Below are 24,751 nucleotides of genomic sequence, written 5' to 3' on the forward strand. Positions count from 1 at the left end.
TCACAAAAGAAAAACCTTCCTGACATAACATTGAGAAAGCTTGGGTTTCCTCCACGGTAAAAGGGCACTCACAAACCCCCTTGACGGGTACTCGCATGATCGTGGGCCGAGACAGCCACCGAGGATTAAGAGATGGGATTATCAGCAACTGCCGTTAATTTCATTCGAGATTTGAAGTTTTTCGCGACTGCAAGGATCCATATGCCGTTAATTTCACAATCTGTAACACTTGCACTGTATTTTGGAGCACGGATTATACGAAAAAATATGGATAGTTGACCATAAAATTACAATAGATGTGGGTAAATGGTATGGACTGTAAATGTACGATGAATAGAACATCCCATCACAATTATACCGTTATCTTCCACTGCACAGTTTCTAAGACCAACGCGTAATGCTTTCACAACGGATCCATGATCAAAACGCATTTTCGAACAAGTATATGATATTTGTAAGGAAAACCGATTGTAATTACCATACATATTCTTAAGCTTATCAAAATAAATGCCCTAAAATTTGATTTTAAGGAAAACAAACTGACCCAAATTGGACACCAAACTTTAGCACTGAAACAATATAAAAAATATATTCTCACAAAGCACTTGCATTTGTCCTGTAATTTTAATCATGGGCAAGGTGGTCACAATATTTATTCAATGTTGATCTTCTCATCCACATAACCATCATTCATGAATTTACAGAAGCACAGCAAACGACATGGCACATGCATCACAAATAATCTGAGGTAGTTAATCCCAAAAAAAATAGCTATCGGTAACATTTTTTTTTAAGAAAACTGAAACAAAACAATAAATTATAGTGCAATAGTTCGTCCCTAAAGAGGCATGCGGCAAAAATTATACGCAGTGTGCAACGTGGAATTTACTGCACTGGAACACAAGTTGCATTGAAGGCACATACTGCCATTCACACCGCGAGCAACTCCCAGGGGTAGCTGTTTGCATGTTGGATTTAATGCGAAAACAACAAAAACACAAGTGTAGGCAGCTATGATGTCAAACTCCATACAGGGGTGGTTGCCTTACAAACCTGTTACTGATTAAGTGTGCATAAAAGACAATAGTTTTTCAAGGCATCATTTATTATGGCTGTCCTCAATTTGGACAGACACGTACACAGATCCAAAATGTGCTTTGTCTATTTCCTTTTCCTAGACGTACATCAGAAGATGTACAAGTAGTAGCAAAAAAATTATGTAAAAAGACACTTAATTGAATATGCTCCATAAACATACCTCATTCCCATTGACAGCTATTATTATACTAACACCTTGTCATAGACACAAGGTAAGGGCTAGCAACGTTCATTTGTTCAAATTTTTATACTATTTACAGTAAGAGAAAATATATTATATTTTTTTGCACATTGTAAATATACCAGCAGACATCACTTTACTTGTGTGTGCAAGCATAAATTAGCAAAGGGCACCAAATGTTAGAAACTCCATTTCTCAAAATACACTCCTGCCACCTTTTTATTCCCCAACGAGGAAAAAGGAAAATTCTATCTGTTTGATGAGCAATGGCATTGCTGCTCGAATAAATCGCTTAGTGCCACGCTTTGGTATAATTGTCCAAATATAAAGGAAGTCTGCTTGAAATTATACCAGGGAGGAAAAGAAAGAAGACTGTGTGTTTATTGGCTCACGGTTGTTTTTGCTATCGAGCAAGATGGCTTTTTATTTGCTGCCAAGGTATTAGCAAAGCAATCGGCCAGGGAAAAATAACAATGAAAACACCTCTACATTTGTTTGCAAGGAAATAAAACGTGATAAATAAAAGCACTCTTCATACTCATGCTACCATCAGTTTCTCCTGAGAATTGTGTCTCAAACGTTTGGCGCCCTAATTTCTACTGGCCCATCCATCAACTGTAGGACAAGGGAAATGAAGGTTAAATGCCTCTTGCAAAACCACCACGTTATTTTATTATTAATATTTAAAAAATTAGTGCAACTGCAATAATTCAGATAATACATAATGCTACATTTACTTCACATGAGTACGAAATGAGTTACAATTTACGGGTCGCTGTTGTATCGCCACTGTGTTCCCATGTCACAAATAGTTCTAACAATTTTTGTTGCATGAGTTTTTAAACAGGTCAACTTGCTTCGTAAGAACGCTGGAGATTCACAGAAAACATTGAGTGTTATCGCAGGTACAAAGAAAGTCAAGACACAAGATATATTTGTTTCTTTAGTGTCAATGTGAAGACATGAAATAATAAACCTAAAATAAACCTAAAAAAACAATGTTGCTTTTGCAAAGCAAAATGTGTTCATCTGTATGAAAAAAATTTATTTACAAAAATATTCTTTGGAATGAACAGAAAAGCAGTCTTGAGAAATAATTTACATTATCCATCAATGGTTTCATAAATATATAGTATATAAAAAAAATCTAAATATATGCTCACATCCCACTTCCACAAAATCTCTTTAAATAGGCGCTATAATGGCTATTAAAGGGACACAATTGCCCTTGCAAACACTGTAACGTCACTGACAACACAATTAAGCGGAAGGCTGTCACTTCTTTTTAGATGTGGCCAATGCATACTTTGAGCATTGTGCATAATGAGAATAACACATAGAAGGAACTTTCGTACCAAAATTAAACAGCAGTTAAATTCACAATAAATAACCGTAAATTGTTTCTCTTTTTTGTCATTTCAAAATTATTTACAAACACAACGGTAGAAAAAGCTTATTAACGAACGATGGCAATGGCACGCTCATTTTGTTTAGAGGATGCCCATTTGCATTAATCAATGTGTTTTTTTTTATGCTGATAAGGCTCTCTTCTGGTAGTGTTGATCATCTAACACCGTGCGTGACAATATTAAATGGGCGGCGTGTTGTTCGCACAACACTATTAACACGTGCTCATTTTTAGCAAGAAGAAACACATTTTAGCCGCACGCCTCGTGACGTAGACAACGGCCTTCGTTAGCGCGGAAGCTTTACACCTCAGCCGCTAGAAAATGTCGTTGACCACAGAAGACAGGTCCATGTTTCCCACGTCGTCGTTGTCTTGCTCCTGCCCCTCTGCGCTCTCGTGTTCACTACTCCCTGTCCTGTCGAGCGAACCTTCTGCAGTCGGCAGAGTGAACGGGTACGAGAGTCAGCGGTGAATAACAATAACATCCAAAACCAATTTTAAGCCTTTGTGATAAAAGCGACCCCCTTAATAAAAGGCAGCCGATGTTCATGATTTGTGCAGGAAATTGAATACTGTTATTAAAATAGAGTGGAGGAAAATGTTAGTTCAAAAAGGTAAGAGTCCTTCATAAGTCATCGTCAGTTAGTCTTCTCAGCTTTCTTGAGAATATTTGAAGCCCCTGAAGTAGATTATATACAATTTCCAATTCATATATAGAATGGGAATTACTGCAACACTGTTCATGTTATGAACGAGGTTCATATCATTGACGATAAAAGTGATTACAAACAATAATCAAAACTATAATTGCAATTACATTTTCAATTAGGTCAGTGTTCATAACTGCCAAATGTTCACAACAGCTTTTCAACATGTGTGCAAAGCAACAGAGCATCTAATCAAATGTAAACTATATTTTTTTTTAATAAAGGAAATAGATATTTCAAATAAACATCCACACTGCCTGGCTTACAACTGGCAGGCAAACCTCGATAACATCAATGATTAGCATGAAAGACATGTTTATATATAATTTCACCTGAGCATCAAAGCATTTGAAATTGTTCCAAGGCAGTTAGGAAACCTGGAGCCCCCGCACCCCCACCCTTTAAAGCTTCCACTTTGCCCTGCATTGGACTGAGCCGATACAATCTGGGGGTGGACTTTATCATCACTGAACATACACGGTTTATTCTCCCTCGAAATTGTAACACGCCACTTAAAATAAACGGGAGGCCCAAAAAAAACAGACCTCGGTCAACAATGAAACTCACTTAACCTCATAAGAATATTACATTTCAATGAAACAACAGAGGCAGTGTACTTCAGGCAGATAAATGTATACATTTCATACTCGTGTTACAGTTTTTTAAGGCCAATTTTAATTTTTTTTTTTAAGCGGTAACATTGGCTAAAAATGCAACTTGTGTGTGCGACCACCCGCACATTTCTGGCACTGTACCATTAATCAGTTACCCTTCCAGTTTTATTTTATTTTACTTGAATGGGTACTGGGTGCTTGTAAAAAACAGCTATGCGCTCAACTCTCTGACTGACATTACTAGAATCAAGTCAGACCTGCTGCTCAATGCCACACGTGAACAAGTGAGAAGCACACGGAAATATACAACACTCGTATTATATTGACTTCTAGGCCCGACTGTTGCCCAATGGTTTCTGGGCCGCATGTTAAGAAAACTCATCATAAAAGTTATCAACGTTAAAACATTTTCAGTGAGTTTTTGTGAGGGCAATTGAGATAGATTAAACTAAATAGCTAAATATGCTAAATCCCATTGCAAAAAAAGTGTTATCTGAAACCAAATCAAACTGGATTTGAAAACCCAAATAGCCATGGAGTTTTCATCAAGTACTCACGGGAAATCTCGTGTGCCCTCTTTATGTGGATCTTCATGTTGCCCTTCTGAGAGAAAGCCATGTCGCAGTACTGGCATTTGTAGGGCTTTTCTCCAGTGTGCTTCTTCATGTGGATTTGAAGAGCATTTGTCTGATTGAAAGCCTTATCGCACACCTGGCAAATGTACGGCCGTTCACCTGTGACGCATGTAAAAAAGAAAAGTTCATACTTCCAACACATTTTAAACAAGGTCATGCACATGCATCGCTTCGGTAATGCTTTCCAAGGTGCGTTTGTCCTCGGAAGTATTTAATTCGCGCATGACGTGTGATATTACGAGATGATGTCGAAACAAAATGATGTCATCAGGAGGGGAGGGGGTGAACTCCTCCTCGGCCGTTACGAGGGAAACGCCACGTCGAATATTGCATCATCTTCGAGCGTTATGGTTCACCTCAATTATAAACAGTGAAACAGGCAGACGGACAGAGCTATTGCGCTCATGGCGACGAGCTAAGCTGTCAAGTGTAAGAATCGTGTTTTTTTAACGTACGTTTGCAACCCACCTGTGTGAATACGGTTGTGCCTTTGCAGTTGGCTGGGTTTGGCGAATGACTTATCGCAGTGGTCACACTTGTAGAGGCGTGGCTTCTGCCGAGAGGCAGAGGATCCCGGCTCGTGTGTCTGCATGTGCTCCTGCCGAGGGGGACAGCAGCAACAAGGAAGTGTTTACACGCGCCACACTGCCAGGACACGTGACTGGAGTGTAATATCCCTGGGATGCGTTTTCAAGTTGTACCGCGAGTTATTCGGAATGATGCCCAATATTGATCCTCACGTGTTTCGGAGTTTCTCAAAAAAGCTCTGAGTGCGTGAAGAAAAACGTCAAGACGTCATGCTGAACGATCCGAAAACACATCGGATAGCTACTCGGTAGTATTCATGCAATATCCTGCTTGACATTTGTTACTGGGCTTTAATCCACTACCTCGCCTGGTATACAGGAGGTTGTAGGTTCAATCCCAACCTTGACGCCTGTATATTTAGAGTTTGCATGTTCTTTTCGTGGTCGCGTGGATTTTTCTTTGGGTCCTCCGGTTTTTACCTCCATTTAAAAATATGGGCTGAGATAATTATTTGGCTGCGATAAATTTGCGCATAAGTCACTTTGTTATCATTTGTGGCCAGGTTGCTTCTGAAAAATAGCTATATACCTCAGTGGAGCCTTACCTGGTAAAATAAAACAAATGTTTAGTATTTTAAATAGTCCAAGCATCTGCTTGTGCCGTGCTTCAAAACAAATGTGGAACTCATGGTAGCTATGGCACTACCCACATCCCGGCCCTGTACCTTGAGGTGGGTGGCCCTCTTGAAGCTTTTGCTGCACAAAGGGCAAGTGTGCAAGCGGTCCTCCCCATGCACCAATCGCAGGTGCTGACGCAAGAGCATTGGCGAGGTGCAGGGCTGGTGGCACTCGGGGCATACGATGGGTGGCTCCTCTTCGTCTTCCTCCTCCTCCTCGATTGGGCTCTCGTCCGTCAGGCTCATGCAGCCCTCGCCCATCTGTGGAGATTGGAAACATCGAGGACATCACATACTTGAACGCAATCAACGTGAAGGCTCGCAGATTCTGTGCACAAAAAGCGCTTAGTGCCTTTAAACATACAGATTGAGATTATTATAATCGCACCTACGATTAGCAGGGTTGGCTACGTACGGCGGTGCGAAAGAAGTTCAACATACATCATTTTAATGACAGATTCTGATACATGCGCAATTTGATACACACATCGATAATCTAACACTTTATACAAATCGATCAGCTGGTTAACTAGGAAGCGAACAAAAGCTGACGTACTCAGCGTTACATTGAATGCTTCACGAAATAAAACATAGAATTCAATCAGCGGTATGAATTTAGTTTGCAAGATCGTGCAATTTGGTCAAATTAAAGGAATGCGGATGAGACAATTATAGAGATAAATAAAAGTCACCTGGAAGGTGGTAACATCTCCGTCCGTGGTCCCACTCGTGTGGCTCACTAGAATCATCTGCTGGCTCGTTCCAGCCTCCTGGCCCGGGAGGTTTGGCTCACCCAAGACTGACGGAAACGGTTGCTCCTGTACATGCACAGAAGGCATTAGATTCTGCTGCCATTATCGTATTGAGACAGGCCAAAGTATTTCCAGAGCCAGTATTCGTTTTTGACCGAAATGGAACAAGTGAATCATAGGAAAAGCATTCGTGCAATACAAATTATTATTCACAGCAAGATATATACATACTTGCTGGTTCATGTGGATCAAAGGCTAACGTATAAGGATTCTTCACAATGCATGCATTATATAAAATATACACTTTTGAATTATAAATGCATATGAGATATTGGGGGGGGCTATGGAGTAGAAGTTGCACAGAAACATAAATCGGCTTTATAAAGTCATATTTAAACAAAGGTTAAGAAGCAAGTCTCAGTAGAAGAAAACAAGTAGAGTGGTATATACAAGTTGAATTGCTTAAATTGTTCCAGCAGACAGGATGGCATGCAAAAGGATAAAGTCAATAAAGTTTCCACTGAAATAAAGAAACGAGACGTGCCAGGGGTGTGCAAGCATGTGTACGAGGTCGGGACACAATTTGCTAGATGCAGCATTGTTAGCATCAATAGATGGGCACACCAAGCGTGTGGAGTAGTAGAAGAAGGTTTCTGGAGTCACGGTACTCAAAAAAATAAATAGACGAGGCTGAGATTCAACGAAGAAACGTGAATTGAACAGGAGCCCAGTGTCAGGGCTGGAATAGAGAGTGAGGGAGAGGAGGAGGAGAGGGTCAGGGGTAAGGGTTTAGTCCTTTGCACCTTTATAAAGGCAGTCAAGGGTGACTACCAAATTAGTATTCTCTGCAGTAGAGGACAGCATGAGCATTATGAACACCTCTCCTGGACAATTAACCCTTTGGGCACTGTTGTGTTGACTGGCAGGAGGAATTAAAATATCTCATGACTGGTTGTAGAAAAGTGCGAAAATGAAATTACTATGGCTGGAGAAGTAACTTCTTGGTGAGATGTTTTCTTATATTTAATTTGTTTACATATTAAGTCAAAATCCCCACCACCATAAAAAGAGAGTGTTTGTGGTTTTCCCGGGCAACTAAGTAGCTGGTGATAAACAGGTAAACATGGCACAACCTTGTTTTTGCATTTTAAAACGAGCACAGTCCTTTAACAACTTGTTACCTAACGTTTATAAACAATTGTGATCGACTGATGTCAATTCTATTGATGTAATAAATGCACGAGAAATGTGACATTTGGCAAAAATGTAGTTTGTGGTTTTCACTGGAAATATCCAAAAATAAAAATTTTGTTCTTAAAAACCCTGCTCAAAATTAGAGGCAGACATCTGAGCGTCTTTTTTTTTACTGAGGCCCATGATGGTTTACTTTTGAAGATTTTCAATGGCGATGAATCCAAATATGATGGCAGATCTTAAAATCCAACAACAATGGCGCCAGCGTCAACATAAAGCAGTATATTGCTTTAAAAAACACTCTGCACTAAAAATGCTAAAATATATCAACTCCATCATCATCATCGTAAGCTCCGATTAGCACAATTGTGGCTACATAGTGCGCAAAAAAAGCTCAACATGCATACATCAGCGAACCGAGTAATTCGCCTCGTGCGGAGTGCGACGCCAACGCCAATAAAAAGCGAGCAAAGGCTGATGCCGGTTAGTTGTTATATTCATTCATCACGCAGAGTCAGCCAAGGACCGTTGCACTAAACGTGCGACCTCTTGCGACAGCATTCGCATCAACTGGTCGAGTACAGTCTGTCCCGCTATAACGTGGTGGTAGTTGCGTTCCTGAAGAAAACCGTGTTATGTAAAAATCACATTATAATAAATAATATAGGGGGTAAAGCACAGTCCGCGATAACACGTGAGATGCGTATGCAGGCTGAACAAAGACTGAGGCGCGTGGGTAGCATCTAGAAGCATCTAGAAGCATCCAGCAGCATCCCGCCTTGTGCGACGATGACGCTACGCCAAGGCAGCCGTACAACCGCTTATTCCTACTCTTGCGACGTAGTTCCATTCACTCAATCACGTTATATATCCATTTCGCGTCTGCGTTATAAAAAAAATGTGTTCCCCGATACATTCATCGCGTTAAATCCACTCCGTTATGAAAACTACGCGGCGTTACAGGAGAACAGACTGATTTGTTTGATCCACGTCTCAAGAGGTGGGGGGAGACAACCACGGAGGGTGGCGTCATTCCTTTGAGGGTCGCGGGAGACTTCGAACATCGACCGACAACCCAAGTTGCGCAATTTGCTGCAGGAGTTTACGCATAAAAGATGGGCCGACGTGTCCACAAAGTGACAGCCGTCCTCACTCGGAACGAAACTCTCAATCGCTAGGAGACTGTTTGCAGATGCAGCAGTGACATATCTGACCAAGTCCGAACCATCGGATGTATAATAATTTATGTTCCGGTGGGGTAGCTACGAGGCAACGCATTCCCTCCACAGCTCCCACCTGAGATGTGATGTTAAGCGTGACAGATTCCATGCCATGGGGGACCATTGTCTGGGCCTCGGCGATGGTGAGGGTCACGGTCTCGCCGCTGACCCCGGCCCCGGACATCGCGCTCATGGGTAACGTCAAGCTGCCCTGTGACAGGCTTGGCTCGCTAGTTGTTAGGCCTGTATGGGAGAATATGAAATAATTAAATGCAACAAACGGTTCATGGTCAAACCACAACCGTCATCGGTGCAAGCGGTGAATACACGCAACGCGTTTTTACGTACCGTTTCGTATATGTTATCTCCAGGAAGGCAGATATTAATACTTCTATATACAGAATTCATGGTGTTTACAAATGCACTACTCATCAATGTATTATTTGTATGCTTCAGCATAGTCTATAATACTCCAATGATGTCATTTGTGTGCCTTAAAAGTCCTTGTTTATGTAACTCCATTATTATTTCATTCAGGTAGTAGACAAACATTACAAATACATTTTGCGGCATATATATATTTTAAATAGTCATGGCAAAAAATATAATTTATTGGAAAATACAATTTCTGCACACAGTATTTATACTTTCACATCACCGTACACAGCAAATTGACAATATTTAAGTGTAAATGTTTGAACAGAAATAAGTCGAACCTGTGTCAGCATGGCTTCCATCGGCATTATTCTGTTGCTGCAGCAGCTCTTGTCCTGGAATTTAATAATTTGATAAATTATTTCGCTGGAAAAGTGTGCTCGTTATTTATTAGCTCCATAAATTTCAGACCAGTAGTCACTTTGAACACGTAGTTCTGTACCATTATTATGAGACTTGGTGTACTTGTGACCTGACTTTTAAGAGTAAAATTACAACTAAGCAAAATTCATGTGAACTCACTCACCTGATATAGTAAGAGTAATGGACTGAGGTGTTGAAGTGGATGAGAGCGTCTGGTTGGCCAAGGTTAATGTAATCTCATGTTGACCGGAGCTGGAAGTCATTAAAGGCTGGGAAGAGATGACCTGAGATAGCTCTTGGGAACCTGCATGAGGACATTTTTTTTTTTTTAAACAAAAATACAAGGTATGCAAGAAAACAAATGTTAAGCCCTTGCATAAAAAAATGAAATAATTATGTATAAATACCAAGAGGCTTTGTCGAGATGTAATGACAAATCGATGCATCAATTAAAGTCTATTCATTCGGGTAAGGAACAATTAGTTTGATTTGTATATTTTGTAAGTAATTTGTTGGTGTGACTCCTGCAAGCAATGCAGGTGATATATATGTATACCAGTAAAAATAAAATGGTTTATAGAGGTGGCTTGGTAAGAGTGCTCAGCTGACACCCCTGAGGTCCTGGGTTCGATTCCAGGGAGTCACCCATGATTAAACTGGCTTCTGAAGTGCAGTGAATTGGTGGCCTTAGACCGTTCACCAATGACTGCACAAAATAACCCATCATATAAAATGTGGTTTCGCACTTAATTTTCCGATATTCCGGCTCTGAAAATTAAAAACATCAGTTTGACTGCCATGCGACGAAGTGCTCTTCAGCAGGGTGTGTAGGGAATCTACTGCCTTCTTTATGTGATCTCAGAAGCAGTTCTGTGATATATATATTCTTGTGGATGCTTCCCCAGCATTGGGGCCGGAGGTCACACTCCTGCATGAGTTCCAAATGTATTTTATTTCTCATGACGCGATGCCGACGTCACACGCAGGATTCAATTGGGAACAAACAAAACGTGAAGAAAAAAAATCTCACGATTCTTGAATCGAATCGCAAACGAGAATCGTGACAATTCATCCAATCGCGAGGCATCGTCGATACTGCTGCTGCATTGTCAACGGAGCCGAAATGGAAAAAAAAAATCTAAAATCAAATTTGCAAAGCCGATTACCCACCTCCATGGCTGGCAGTGGTCAGCACAGAGGCCTGTTGGCACAGCGACCCCAGGGTGACCGCTCCCGAATTGGACACCGAGCACATGGGCTGCAGCACCACGCTTGCGGCAGACACCGCTCCGTCCACCGGCTGGAGCATCATGCCGCTGGTGGACGACGCCGGCTGAAGCACCATGTTGGGTACGAGGGAGCCGTCGCTGTGGTGCAGCAGGATGCTCTGGGTCAAGCCCGCCGACGACACGGACACCCCGCCCCCACCGCCTGCCGCCGCGTCTGCCGCCTGCTGCAGTGTGATACCCGGGGCCATAGTGCCGTCTGCTTGCTGAAGGCCGCCGGATTGCTGCACCAGCGTGGCTGCTGGGTCACTTGAAAGATGTTGCTGAAGCAAGCTGTTCTGTTGCAGGGTGTGCTGAAGTAGGCTGGGATCAATCTGATGATGCAGATTACCCAAGGGAATAATAAAGGTACACACATAAGCAAATACAATTAAATGTATTTATTTATACACACACGCACACAAAAAACCCCATCAAAACAAAAATAAATTACCGACTAATACAATATGGAAATGTACCGGAATAAAGCATTTGTTGTTAATAAACATGCGAGCAGACAATTTACTATTGTACGGTGTTATTTTTAATTACCTGCAATGTGATGTTATTGATGGTGTTTGGGTCCAAGCCTGAAATCTGCACATTCTGTGCCACCAGATTTGCAGCGCTGAGCTGGAGCTGTATCCCCTCGAGAGACTGCAGCGTGGCCAGTCCAGAGTCTGACAGCGACACCGTGAAGTCTCCTCCTGTAAAGCCAAAGCATTTAAGCAATCTGACCAACTCACCATTCATACAACAAATGCATCAACGTCCTCTCATCACAACAACCCACAAATCACCCAGAGCAAATTGAGCCGCTTCGTTGAACTATCAATTGTGTGGCCAGTTCGCTTCAGTAAAAGTGCTGTATAGCTCAGTGGGCCTTACCAGGTAAAATAAAAAAAAAAGATGAAATTCCACACGTTAACTTTCTTAAGCATTTAAAGGGCTCCGCAAAATAAAATACAGCTTTACACTTGTATAACTTACATTAAAAACTGCCTTCTCAAAATAAAAGCAGCTTTGACTTACCAGAGATTGAGGCTGGAAGAAGGGCTTGGCCAACGATACCGCTAGACTGCAGCACACTGGGCTCAAACTGCGCTGTGAGCACACCGCCATTAGTAATAAAGACGCTGTGATCCCCGGGTGGGGAGAGCATGCTGACGGGCTGAAGGCTCTCAGAATTCTGTCGCAGAGAAGGTCCTTTGCGTGGCCTCTGTTTCCCACCACCGCTGCAAGCACAGAAGATCAAATTGTCTCCACTGGGATCTAAGCGAATAATTATTACAGCTGTATTACTAAGAAACTGTCAATATTCCTAAATGGCCAAAGCACTTAATTTGCTGTCCAAATCTTACATTTGGGAATGAATATATATGTCACGGTGATTTGTAATTTTCAACATTCATGAAGGGAGAGACCGTATGTTCACCTGATGCCGATAACCACCCCCGAGGGCTTGAAGTGAGACTGGATGTGGCTCTTGCGATGGCCCGAGGTGCGGAATCGCTGCTCACAGTGCGGGCACTTGAAGGGCTTGGCCCCAGTGTGAAGCCGCATGTGCACCTTAAGGCTGCCCTTGGTGGAGAACGGGGAATTGCAAATGTGGCATTTGAAGTGCTTCTGGCCTGGAGTGAAGAAAGACGAAAGCAAACAAGCTTTACTGCCATATACATTGGTCGCAAAGGCTTACACAAAGCTGATATTTCTGAAATGCATTCAAATAATTTACCAAGAAATAAGGAATTTCTGCATTACACTACCTCTGAGCAGGGCGAACTAAATGTGTTTCATCTTGTATAAAAGCACTCTAGTGGCAGTTAAGGAAAAATCGTAGCATGCTTTTTCAAGTGATTTGCAGAACACTGTCAACTTTTATCAACGCCTGGACAGAAAGCCATCCAGTGTCTGCTTACTCTCTCCTAAGGGAGCACTTAACGCTGTACAGGTATATCTGTATTCATGTCCAACTTGAATTCCAATGGGTTTGAAATCTGCCATTTTAGATTTGAAGCAATATGTAAAATGACAGCAGACACAGAAAAGAGAAAGGGGAAAAAACACTAACGACAATTTTATTCCATCTTTGCGCATTTTAAATACCAGTGCGATCTAGCAAATGAAACTAGAAACATTACATTTTTTTTATTAGCCATATACCTTGCTGCACATCAGACAACATGACGCATATAACTGTTAACTTCTTTGCCTGAACTGCTTTATTTGTTTTGAGGCAATCACTTTTTCATTTGTGACCATTTCTGCGATTAACTGACTGTTTCCACGATTAACACGTTTTAGGATCCCACTATACAAATCCCATGGCTGATTTGGTTTTAATTCCATCATTAATCTTGTTTTAATTTATTCTAGATCAAAGGTAATTTCTGCTCCAATGTGTACCCTACTACAAGCAAGACAAGTTTTCTCAATTACCGAAGTGGAAATTAATAAGAAAAGAAAAGCACACTTTGTCAAAGAGACATATAATTGCATGCAAAGCATTAAAGTAAAATATCTGTCTCTCTGATGTATATGTATGATGCTTAATTGCTAAGTTATGAAAAAAAGTAAATCTTTATATACCCCCTAACTGAATACTTGCCTAATAAGAGCCATCTTCCTATGCAGCCAATTTACAATTCATTTAGGAGGATTTTTCCGAATGAAAACATTTACACTAAAACAACCAATCATTTTTTATTCTCACACAATGTAAACGTGTTTATTTTTCTGTTTGACTGGCATAATTTGAATGATCATTCAAGTTGCAGCATATCATTTTCTAGTTGAGTTACATGAAACAGTGACATAATGAGAAAGCAACCGCACAGTTTGAAAAAAAAATACGCCTTTAGCCCTACATTTCTGCTGTTATTACATATCAAATTTAAACACTTAATAGGTACATCTCAATTAACTTTTAATATATTAGTAATTAAGAAGGAACATCTGTCATCACAGGAACACTTATAACCACGATAGGAATACAGATAATGACATGCAGTGCTGTTATATTGCTTACAATTCCTACCTGTGTGGGTTTTCACATGACAGTCCAACGTTGACTTCACAGTGAAAGATTTTCCACATTCGTCACATTTGTATGGCTTCTCACCCGTGTGTATTCTCAGATGCCTGCGCCAAAAAAACACAATTCAAGGTATTACTTATAGTATCATCACAGGTTCACGTAAACTATTTGCCTGATAGCACAAAACGTACATAAAATATAGACCTTTCGAAAACGCATGTCTTACATCTGTGATTAAAATAACTGCGAATATGTATGAACATTAACATGACTAAGAGGAAGAAACCTTGCATCACACGCCTCTGATAAGGCCTTCAATCAATTATGAAATGTTGGCCTATCGGCTGAAGATGATGATCCATTTTTATTTAAATAAGCTGAAACTTAATGGATTATACTTTTTGTATTTTCATATTGGAACCAGTTAAAACGAGACGCAAAGAAAACCCAATAAATCACCGTCGATGGGTGCCAGCACATTCGCTCTATCTGCTAGCACCACGATGACAAATTCACACGAGGACTGACGTGACTTATAGCCACTGGGTCGGTGCTAATTTTTTTTTATTTTAACGTGGAAGGGAAATAGCAGGAACAGGAATGGGGTCCAATGGTGGCAAGTGTTACCTGACGAGGTCACTGGGCTTCTTGAAGCTCTTGGGGCAAAAGCTGCACTTGTTGGGGTGTCGCGGCTCGTCGTCCAGCTCCTCCTGGCGGTCCTTCATCTCGCTGACGCGGTTGCGCTCGGCCGCCGACTGCACTAGCAGCTTCTCGGAGACGGAGGCGGCCTCCGCGGGGCCCGACTGGGCCAGCACAGCCGTCTCTTCCTGGGACAGCGTGAGGATGCCAGGCCGCGAGCGCCGCGCCGCCGCCATGCGGTCCGCCTCCCCCTCCTCGCCTTCGTCGTCTGCAGTGGAAATTCAGTCAGCGTCGTTCGTTTCATTTTCAGTCGTAGTCTCGTCATCGTCAGTCTAGTCATCGGCGCAGTCTAGTCTGACATCCAGGGTTTAATATGGTCTCAAATTGCACAGAGTAGTTATCTTAGTCTGGCTGACTCAAGCAGGCAAAGATTTCATCAAACACTCTATCAAATGTTGATGTACAATGTAATCCCCCCACACCTTTATATTATCAGGTCAGCCAATCAGTGGAATCTGTAAATCTCTTTAGAAATGTTTTTTAGTCAAATACCACATGACGGGTATTGCAGTATCTAAAAATATTAATGATCTTAGTCCGTGTGTCTTCATTCGGATGAGTTCAATTTGTCTCGTCAGTCATGCTTAAAAAGGGAGTTTTGGTGGATAGTCGTAGTAATCGTCACACTTGATGATTTTCACTTATTCTTAATCGTCATTGACGAAGATAAAAACACACACACTTAATTGATGGACATTTACCGTCACTAATTACGTGAACAAAATTAACACCGGTCATCTGAGCACGGACGACGCCCGAGACAACAGCGCCACGATTTAAGAAAAAAAAAACAAATATGGCCGTTTTAAAAATTTATGCCTTTCCTTAATTAAGATATAAATTTCGAGTGGTCACCTCTGCATTGACTCGCAATCTACATAATTTATCATTACAACATAATCTTTAGTCATGCACACAAAAACACTTTACAACTGATGTAGGCATATAAGTCATTAGGATAGCAATTGTTTCATTTAGAATGACCAATCTTCTGGCACGGCAATATATTACTTTTGCTTTTTAAAGGGTACACCGGCGCACCGAGGCATCTCGAAGCACAGCGGTTGAAAATGCCATGAATTAAACTTTCCATGCAAGTCTAAACAAATGCACTCAGCAAAGTTATTTTTTTGCCCCATGCCACCGCGTGCATCCAACTAATGCATCACAGGCGAGGTTGTGCATCGAGTCCTTGAAAAAATATTTCCAGCGCATAGGGGAAGACTTTAACGAGCAGCAACAACAAAAAGGTAGGGGAAGCGTTGAGGTAATATCGTGACGAACCCGCGTCGGCATCACCGTGCTCCTGGTGAGTGCGCATGTGCTTCCTGCAGTGGAGGGAAGTGCGGAAACTCTCCTCGCAGAACGGACACTTAAAGGGATGCATGCTGGTGTGCATCACCATGTGCCGTGTTAGGCTGCCATTTGTGGTAAATGTGGCGTCGCACAGGTCACACTTGTACGCCTTCTCCCCTGCCAACAAAAAAAAACACCTTCGCTAAAATATTTATTCGCCACTTTATTGAATGTCGTTTTGGCTGCGAACTTTGTATGTATAAATGGCTTCGCGACTTTTCCAACGATTCGAGTTTAATACGAATGTAAATGTCAGAAATGTGCTTCGCAATGTTTGTTACGTATTAAGCATTCTTTTTATTTGTCCGTGGATAGCATTATCCAAATAAATGAAAAGCCAAATTTATACCAGTTATGCATGTTCATCAGGCAAGCCCTAAAGTCAATGTATTTAATAAATGAACCTACATTTTTTTTACTTAAAACTGCATTTGACAACTGCTTTATCAATTAATTATAACACCAAAATAAAGTTTATTCACCCAATTTATGTAATGAGAAGTACATTTTTTACTTTCCTATCAGGAATAACCGTTTAATTTCAAAAGCATAATTGGATGTTGCATAGAAGCTATTGAAACTGGTCACCTGCTGGTGCTTTTAATGTGTTCCTTCCATACAAATCTGCAGTTTCACCACTTGTGAATCCCCTATATGCTCTGTGTGCCTCATAGGTAATTTCCACAAAGTACATGGTGGTAAGTACTGCATTAGTTAGAGTTAATTAGTGTTACACTTAGAGAGAGTAATCTGAGATCTGGGGTTTATAGTTACAAGCAAATCTAATCAGCGCAATTACACACTGTGAGGGGGTCTGGCTTAAATAACCCTTTATGGAGAGCACAGGCTCAAGAGAGCCTGCATATCTGAGATGTGTGCAGTTATGCTGCTGACAGATTCAAACAGTCATGTCTCTAACATGTAAGCGCACAAGGAAAATTACAACAGTGTACTTGTGATTTGCATCAGAGGACAGGCAGCAAAACACATGACGTACCTAAGCTGACCGGCATTTTAAAAGGCCTCCTTTTTTAGGCCACACAGTCCACAGACTGCATATCTGAGATGTGTGCAGTTATGCTGCTGACAGATTCAAACAGTCATGCCTCTAACATCTAACCGCACAAGGAAAATTACAACAGTGTACTTGTGATTTGCATCAGAGGACAGGCAGCAAAACGCATGACGTACCTAAGCTGACCGGCATTTTAAAAGGCCTCCTTTTGTAGGCCACACAGTCCACAGACTGAAACCCCTAGGTGGCATCAGCAGAATAAATTTTCGTCTTAGAATTTTCAAACATGTCATATTTTGAACATATTCCTTATTTAATAAAATGTGCTATCTTCACAAGCAAAAATACAAGAGGCAGAAATAATGTTTTTTTTTTGCTTTGGCTGCAAGATTGATTTAGTGCATATAATTGAATTTTCTAACAAATAATACGTAGCAAGAAAAAACCTGCACTTAAGGAACACTTGCATGTAAGCATTTCTGAAATGACAATTAACCGAATTGAAAAAATACAATATCAATAATTAATCAAAAAAAGCTGACGCATCTCGAATATGAAATTAGCAAGTTTGGTGCTTTGAAATGTTTTAAAGGAGATCACAGTGCTCAGCGTGACGCATAGCCTCCAGAAAGTGCACGCACATTCAGAGACGCGCGCTGAACCAGACAGCTGGTGTAGCACGCCCGAGATACACAATTACACCCCAGTGCGTCCCTGTTTTGTGCAGCTGCTGAACCAGTTTCATTATTTCTCCGCTCCCCGATGAAAATATAGCTTGCACTGTTTAGCCAATCTTCGGAATATCCTGAATTGCAGTGCGACGCTTACCTGTGTGTGTACGCATGTGCGCCTTTAGCACCCCAGAGGACACAAAGCCCCTTCCACATTGCGCACACTTGAAGGGTTTCTCTCCTGTGTGGGATCGCACATGTTGCTTCAAATGGCTCGACTTCTTGAAGCCTTTATTGCAATATCCACATCTGGACCAAACATAGCCTCTGATCAATAAACGCATTCCTTTATACAAATTACAAATGTGTAGGCAATAATCATCAGCCTTGATTAATCCACTGCTGGACGAAGGCCTCCAAAAGACGTCGCCATCTCAAAGTCTTGCTATGCAACGATCCACTTAGCACATCGTGCACACGAGCTGATTTCATCACTCCGTTTCAAAAATGGATGTCCTCACGGGCACACGGTAGGCAATTAGTAAAAATTAAACACCTTTAAAAAAACATTTTTTACATTAAATTCCATTTTATATTTGTTCACGTAATATCAGAGAACAAAAATGACGCTCAGAAAGATAATTTAAAATTTTTTTACGTAGTAGTTTACTTACATCAATAACGCTTTTCTAAAAGAATAAAGTCAAGACTAGTCACCGGTAGGAGCGGCGTGTGGATTCCTCTCCGTCGGACTGATATTCAGATTGCTCTGCAGACAGCTGCACTTCATGCTGGGAAGTCTCCTGCAGGGACTGCAACAACAAAACAGTTTAGCTTTTATTTCTTGCGCAATATTAGGTGCATTAACCCCCCCAACCACCCAAAAAAAACCTCCAGCATTTTAAAAAGTTTTATATATATGTATCCCCCCCAATCATATCCCAACTGTGCTATCAGCACCTTGTCATGAGATGACATCATTCGGCGTCAAGTCATGCAAAACTTTCACGAAGCATTGCAACCTTTCGAGTTAAGAGAACTGTTGACGGAATTGGACATCACAGACATCCTTTCAAATGACCTCTGGCCTACACAGCAGAAGGCATGCATTTTTCACCTGCTCTGTATATGGGAGTAATGTTTGTCACACAATAGTCAAGCCAATATTTTTATTCCCATAGCTTGAATTTTTGCCAAATTAAGTTTAGAACCAAATTTAATGTGATGCCATTTTTTGTGCAGCCATTGGAGACCATCAGCTCACTGTATTTGAGAACCTGGTTTTGAACCCAGCATCTCAGCTGTGCCAGCTCAGTGCTACGACCTCTGCGCCACCTGGCCACCTAAAATAAAATCTGGCATATCACGATTTCATCGATTTGTCAATCCGCTGCTGTATGAAGGCTTCCACAAGCCATGTCAATCATGGGGTTTATTTGACCATACTTTATCAAGTTGGTCAGTGTGCATTGGTGAAAGTGGGGGGGAGGGGGGGGGGAGATTGGCCTCAAAAGACCTGTTCAGATATTCACTGCCAATGACATTAGCTATGGCTCGGAATCAAACTCAGGTGCCCGGGTTCATAGCAGAATGTGCTAACCACTGCTCCACTCATGTTACAAGTACAACATAAAAAATCTATTCTGAATGGTAATTAAATGGAAATAAATAAATGCAGACCACCCAAAGCTTGGACTCAACGTAATGTCTAATTCCAGACAGTCATATTCGTGGCAGAATTACACTTAATTAATACGCCATTTTGCGTACAATTTTCTTTTAATCCGAATTCAAATCTCAGGGGAGCGGTGGTGGAATTTGCAAATGACTTGGACAGCATTGTAAGTGTGCACGTACCGTCAGCATCTCTTGCGAGTGATAGGTCGTCGTTAAAGGCTGGCTCTCGAGAGTGCTGGAAGCTTGCAGTTGCTGCACAGCTGTGAACTGGCCCTGCTGGCCAAAGCTCTCCGTGATTGTAAATCCTGCGATACAGCCACGGGAGGATGAGGTTAAAAACCTATTTTGAATGCTCTATTTGCTCTGCTTCTGCAACACATGACGTGATATACATTTCATTATTTATAGTACCCTCACATGCCTCTATCTTGCTATTAAAAAATATTCTAATGAGATGCCATTTACCATGCTCATTGCTGACATTTGCAGACACTTAACATGCCCATTAAACCTACAGACTAGAAATACTTGTTTTCTCAAGGCTCTTGTGGCTAGGTTGGCACTACCTACACTTGTTTTAATTACAGGTAGCAAGTCTCCCACTGTCAATTATTAAGCATCATGGACTGCTAATGTATTACTATTTCAGTGTTCATTAACGGTTTTCAACAGCAGATGTTTTTTGATGGAAAACAATTTGTCATTCCATGGGGAAAATTACCGTAGGGTTGAACTCTTACTTTAAAAATATATTTTACTTCAGCACTGTGCAACAAAGCAAGTATGCTTCTCATGCCAGAAGTTATGCCTTGGAGACTTTCACTTACCCTGAGTAAGCGCTTGCTGTTCGTAAGTCTGCTGGCTGAGAGTCTGTTGCTCAAACTGATCCATATTTGCCTGCAGCCCATGTTGTGATGTTACAAATTCTTCCTGAGACAAAGCTGGTAGAAAAGGGACACAACACCAACACGCTCACGATAAACTTCACAGTATTTACTGCAGATGTCACAATACACGCTATTCATTTGGCAGAGAAGTAAATTATATGTGCATAGCAGTCACCGTTCTTCACGCGACTTACATGTCCCTTGCACGAGCTGCTGCTCGGTCAGCTGTTGTGTTTGTTCCAATCCGATCAACGTTTGCTGCTGAGCAGACTGTTGCGGAGCCAACCCGAGCAGTGCTTGCTGGTCAGAAGGCTGCTGCTGACCCAATCCCAGCATGGCCTGCTGCTCGCTGCTGACCGTCGACTGCTCCGGTGTGAGCACAAGCATGCCTTGCTGCTGGGCACTGATGGCGGACGGCTGCTGCAAGCTGTCCCCCTGGTGGCTTGCCATGTCCTCCATGTGCTCGGTCGGCAGCGTGCTCTGCTGCTGCAACTGCTGAGCCAGCTCATACCTAGGGAAGCGATGGATTTATGGATTTTACCTATTGGAAATATTTTGGCAGGCTGCGCACATTTGCTCAAGCGCAACCTGACCAGATAATCACTTCCTGATGGTTTCGTAGGACCAAAATGCCATTCCAAATGCAGAAATGAGAGGATATTATCATGATGCACAAGGAATTTATACAAGAGTAATTATCGTACACTATGATACTATGATAATTAATGGTACACGTGCAGCCCCCTCAATGGATGGCTCGGGTCACTGCTGGTGGAAGGGCCCCGATGAGAGGGAACTCTAGAAAGCCCCTCTACAGAGCACGTGGCCTACTTTTCCACGCTCCAATAGGATATTGTTGATTAAACTTTTAAAAGTTGTGAAATCTGAGTTATAATATACGATGTAGCTTATCAAAAATGCATAAAGAATTATAAAATGAAATACAAGTGGGTTTATACATTATCTGCAATGACTGGTTGTCGAAAATCTTTAACATATTCTCAAACGGTGTTCTGACCTGTGCGTCTTCATGTGTTTTTTGCAGTTGACAGACGTCTTGAAGGTTTTCTGGCAGTAAGGGCACATAAACGGCCTCGTCTCGCTGTGTGTGGACATGTGGCGCTTGAGGCTGCCATTGGTGGTGAAGGTGCCATCGCACATGACGCATTTGTAGGCCTTGAGGCCCACGTGCGTGCGAATGTGGGCCTTCAGCACACCCGATGACACAAAGGAGCGGCTGCACTGCCCACAGCGGTAAGGTTTTTCCCCCGTGTGAGATCTGTAGACAACAAGGTCACAAAAGAAATGACAAAACACTGCTCTGGCCTTTGATCAAAGCGCTCGGAATGCACCCCGATTAATACGAGATCTCGGAAGCCAAGCAGGTTTGAGCCTGGAGGATAGTGTTGGATGGCCGACCGCCATACGTAAGACAGGTGCTGTCGCCTGCTGCAGGCCTGCATGATCAGCAGATGGTAGTGCAGCCAAATCCACAGCTGTACCGCACTTTAGTGCAACGTACATGGCTCCCCATCTTTATCAAACCGCACTGACCAGCATGTTGCAGTATGGTGCAACAGCCACAAACAGCAGGACAAGGGAAGGCCCTCATCCAGCAGTGGATTTATCAAGGGGCTGTACATAGACAGAGGAGCCTTGCTATCATGTAATATTCGATGTGTGTATACCAGAGGCAACATTTATAGGTACGTTGATACTTTGTAAAAACATTGACCGAATTTATTATTTTTCAAGCAGGGCAGACATGCTTATTTCAAATCCAGTTATTGTAGCCCATTACAATTATAAAGCTGAACAATTATCTTATAAGGAATTAAACTTTATGAGGGCTTTAATGGATGGCAGTAACCATGATAATCAACTATCATGGCATTCCTAATTAGAAACTAAAATTTTGCCTCGTGTTTGTTTGAAAAATAAATTTCATACTCATTCCTGTAATGTTGTGCATTTGCAACGCTGCAGTTGGTATGGCAAATTTTAAGGGCATCAACGATTTGAATTCAATGTCTTCAAATTTCACTTTCAGAAGGTTATATATCTTATAACCCTATTTTCACACAATCATATCTAACCGTAAAATGCTCTGACCAGTTACAGAATCATTCTGACTTGCTGCAATTAGTATTTAATGCATGTATAGATTTTATACTTGCTATGAGCTCCACTTAATAACTATAGCAATTAACTTCAAGTGCCCACTATAATAGTTACTTTAATGCACTTTTATATCTTTTCCCTTGAAGTGTTATTCTGTTCGACTTCTATACTTACAAAATATTATCGTGTAGGTGTAGACGTGTATTATGTTACATTTATTCAGAAATGAAACTAAGCAAACTTTTTTTTCTAAATTATAATCTTTGAAACGGATTGTGGAGATGGTAACATTTACAAATATGCTATTTTTTTAATCACAGCAAATTTAATGCACACAGTGCACCGATTCATCCACAGGACGTGGAGCTCCGGAAGCAATATTTACCTGATATGCTGCTTTAAGTGGCTTGATTTCTTGAACGCTTTGTTGCAGTAGCCACAGCGATAAGGCCTGTCTAATCCTGATCCATCTGACAACATTCCATCAGGCAGGTACTGGCTGTACATGTGACTGCTGCGGGTAACTTGCTGGATCAGCCCTGCAAAATGGGGATAAGAGTTGACGAGTCAGATTGAGACAGACACTTCAAAGCAGCCTCCATTCACCATCTCCCACTGCTCTCTATGGGACAGGTAATGTTGCCAAATGCATTACGCTGCTGCTGCTCACCAGACCATTGAAACTCCTGTTAAAAATTCAAAAGGAGAGAACTCTGAACGATGTCAACTTCAAATTCGCAGTTAACGCCGCACCACTCAAAATGTCTACGCGACAACATTTCCGCTTGTGTAAACGAACGTTGACTTGACGTGATTTTCGTATCAGGGTCCGCTATTAGCTCTATTAATAAAACATGACCAGTAAACAATTACTTGTATGTCAAAGTGTCGAAATAATATTGCGGGTCATACCAGACTCGGTGATGAGTATGGGCTCTTGCAAAGGTATCTCTGGGAGGCCCATGTCTTGCTTTGGCAGTCGGCGCCGGCTTGGCTTTCGTGGAAAGCGCTGCTTTCTCATCTGCGCATCCTTAAAGTGAGACGCTATGTGGCTCTTTCTGTGGCCCGATGTGCGAAACTTCTTGTTGCAGTGTGGACAGTCAAATGGTTTGGCGCCTAGCAGGAGCAAATGTGGACAATAACAAGTAAGGATTTTGGCACTTTAAAGAACTATTGATTTTTCTTGCTCACTTGCAATTACAATAATAGCCAATGTTATCTTGTTTCTGACCCAGGTCTCCCTTGGATAAGATATATGGCGACTCAATGAATTCCAACCTGTTTATCTAACGCACATCCAGCTGTGAGTGACCGCGCGACTGTGATAAATGTTCATGTTCTCGAAGGGAAGGAAAGCTGAAATTTGGCACGAATAGTTTGACTTCATGTAAAAATTCAGTAAAAAAATCCAAGAACCTATTTTATTTATTGTGAATCCCGCCTTCTAAAATTATGGGCAAACATTTGATGTTTTGTTTTTAAAGCTAAACCCGTGAAAGTTTCCACATTCATACACTTGGCAGGGGGTGATTTTGATATAAATAAAAAAAAAAATTCCAACATTTTAGATATAAATTTGTCAGGAATTTTTTTTTACTTTTTAGATTTAGAACCTAGTCGTGCAAATATTTTGTGTCTGGAGGTTTTGAAGTGTCATGATTACAAACATGAGATCAGACATTCCACGACTCATTTTTCAAGTGATTTTAGGAATTAGACACACATAAAGCTTAAAGGTGGACAAAGCCCACAACCGGTTACTGGTGCGGTACATAAATGAATGGTGAAGTGTTGATTGCAAAACTATTCTGTCCCTAAAATATACAATCGAGCACTGTGTAAATTATGTTAAATGCAAAAGAAAAACTTCAAAATCAACATGAGCCATTTTCGAAAACATTGTCGCATTTGCTACCATAAATTGATATTTAGTTTGCGTTTTTAATCTGAGACCCGTGTCAATTCATTGGTGTCCAAATGTTCAGTAAATGCAGTGGCGCTAAGAGTACTGTGCTGGCCAGCATCGTTTTGCATTTGTGTCTGCATGCAATAAAGCTGTAACAGCTAAAATTTATTTTTCCCTACCTACAATATAATGAAGAATCGTCACCCTCTGTCCTTTTACTGCCCTACGCTGGTCATGTACCCACCCTCCCCCAACACCTTCCAAACCAGAGCAATGTTAGGGCTGCCCTCCCCATCCTCCCAGGTT

At 41.5% G+C, this 24,751-nt stretch overlaps 1 protein-coding gene across 7 annotated transcripts in view; it reads right to left on the bottom strand.

Annotated features, from left to right (window-relative positions):
* Nucleotides 1-605: 605 nt before the first annotated feature.
* The window catches only part of ZNF236 (zinc finger protein 236), a 47,650-nt gene continuing 23,504 nt past the window's right edge, over nt 606-24,751 (bottom strand). For 4 of the 7 annotated variants that reach the window (XM_078606424.1, XM_078606429.1, XM_078606430.1 and 1 more), the window contains 23 exons: nt 23,452-23,655; nt 22,925-23,078; nt 21,437-21,697; nt 20,613-20,929; nt 20,359-20,472; nt 19,712-19,836; nt 18,572-18,666; nt 18,012-18,163; nt 16,097-16,285; nt 14,741-15,020; nt 14,105-14,217; nt 12,512-12,707; nt 12,109-12,311; nt 11,629-11,783; nt 10,982-11,411; nt 9,975-10,115; nt 9,730-9,783; nt 9,090-9,256; nt 6,540-6,665; nt 5,896-6,108; nt 5,112-5,241; nt 4,566-4,742; nt 606-3,118 (listed from right to left, as the gene is read on the bottom strand). In XM_078606424.1, coding sequence (XP_078462550.1) covers nt 3,003-3,118; nt 4,566-4,742; nt 5,112-5,241; nt 5,896-6,108; nt 6,540-6,665; nt 9,090-9,256; nt 9,730-9,783; nt 9,975-10,115; nt 10,982-11,411; nt 11,629-11,783; nt 12,109-12,311; nt 12,512-12,707; nt 14,105-14,217; nt 14,741-15,020; nt 16,097-16,285; nt 18,012-18,163; nt 18,572-18,666; nt 19,712-19,836; nt 20,359-20,472; nt 20,613-20,929; nt 21,437-21,697; nt 22,925-23,078; nt 23,452-23,655 — 4,112 coding nt within the window. In that variant the 3' untranslated portion in view covers nt 606-3,002. Of the gene's footprint in view, nt 3,119-4,565; nt 4,743-5,098; nt 5,242-5,895; nt 6,109-6,539; nt 6,666-9,089; nt 9,257-9,729; nt 9,784-9,974; nt 10,116-10,981; nt 11,412-11,628; nt 11,784-12,108; nt 12,312-12,511; nt 12,708-14,104; nt 14,218-14,740; nt 15,021-16,096; nt 16,286-18,011; nt 18,164-18,571; nt 18,667-19,711; nt 19,837-20,358; nt 20,473-20,612; nt 20,930-21,436; nt 21,698-22,924; nt 23,079-23,451; nt 23,656-24,751 lie in introns of those variants that run through there. The other 3 variants (XM_078606427.1, XM_078606426.1, XM_078606431.1) reach the window with 3 other exon arrangements.

Source organism: Lampetra planeri, chromosome 26 (genome assembly GCF_965212315.1).
Source record: "Lampetra planeri chromosome 26, kcLamPlan1.2.h2, whole genome shotgun sequence".
NCBI lineage: Eukaryota > Metazoa > Chordata > Hyperoartia > Petromyzontiformes > Petromyzontidae > Lampetra > Lampetra planeri.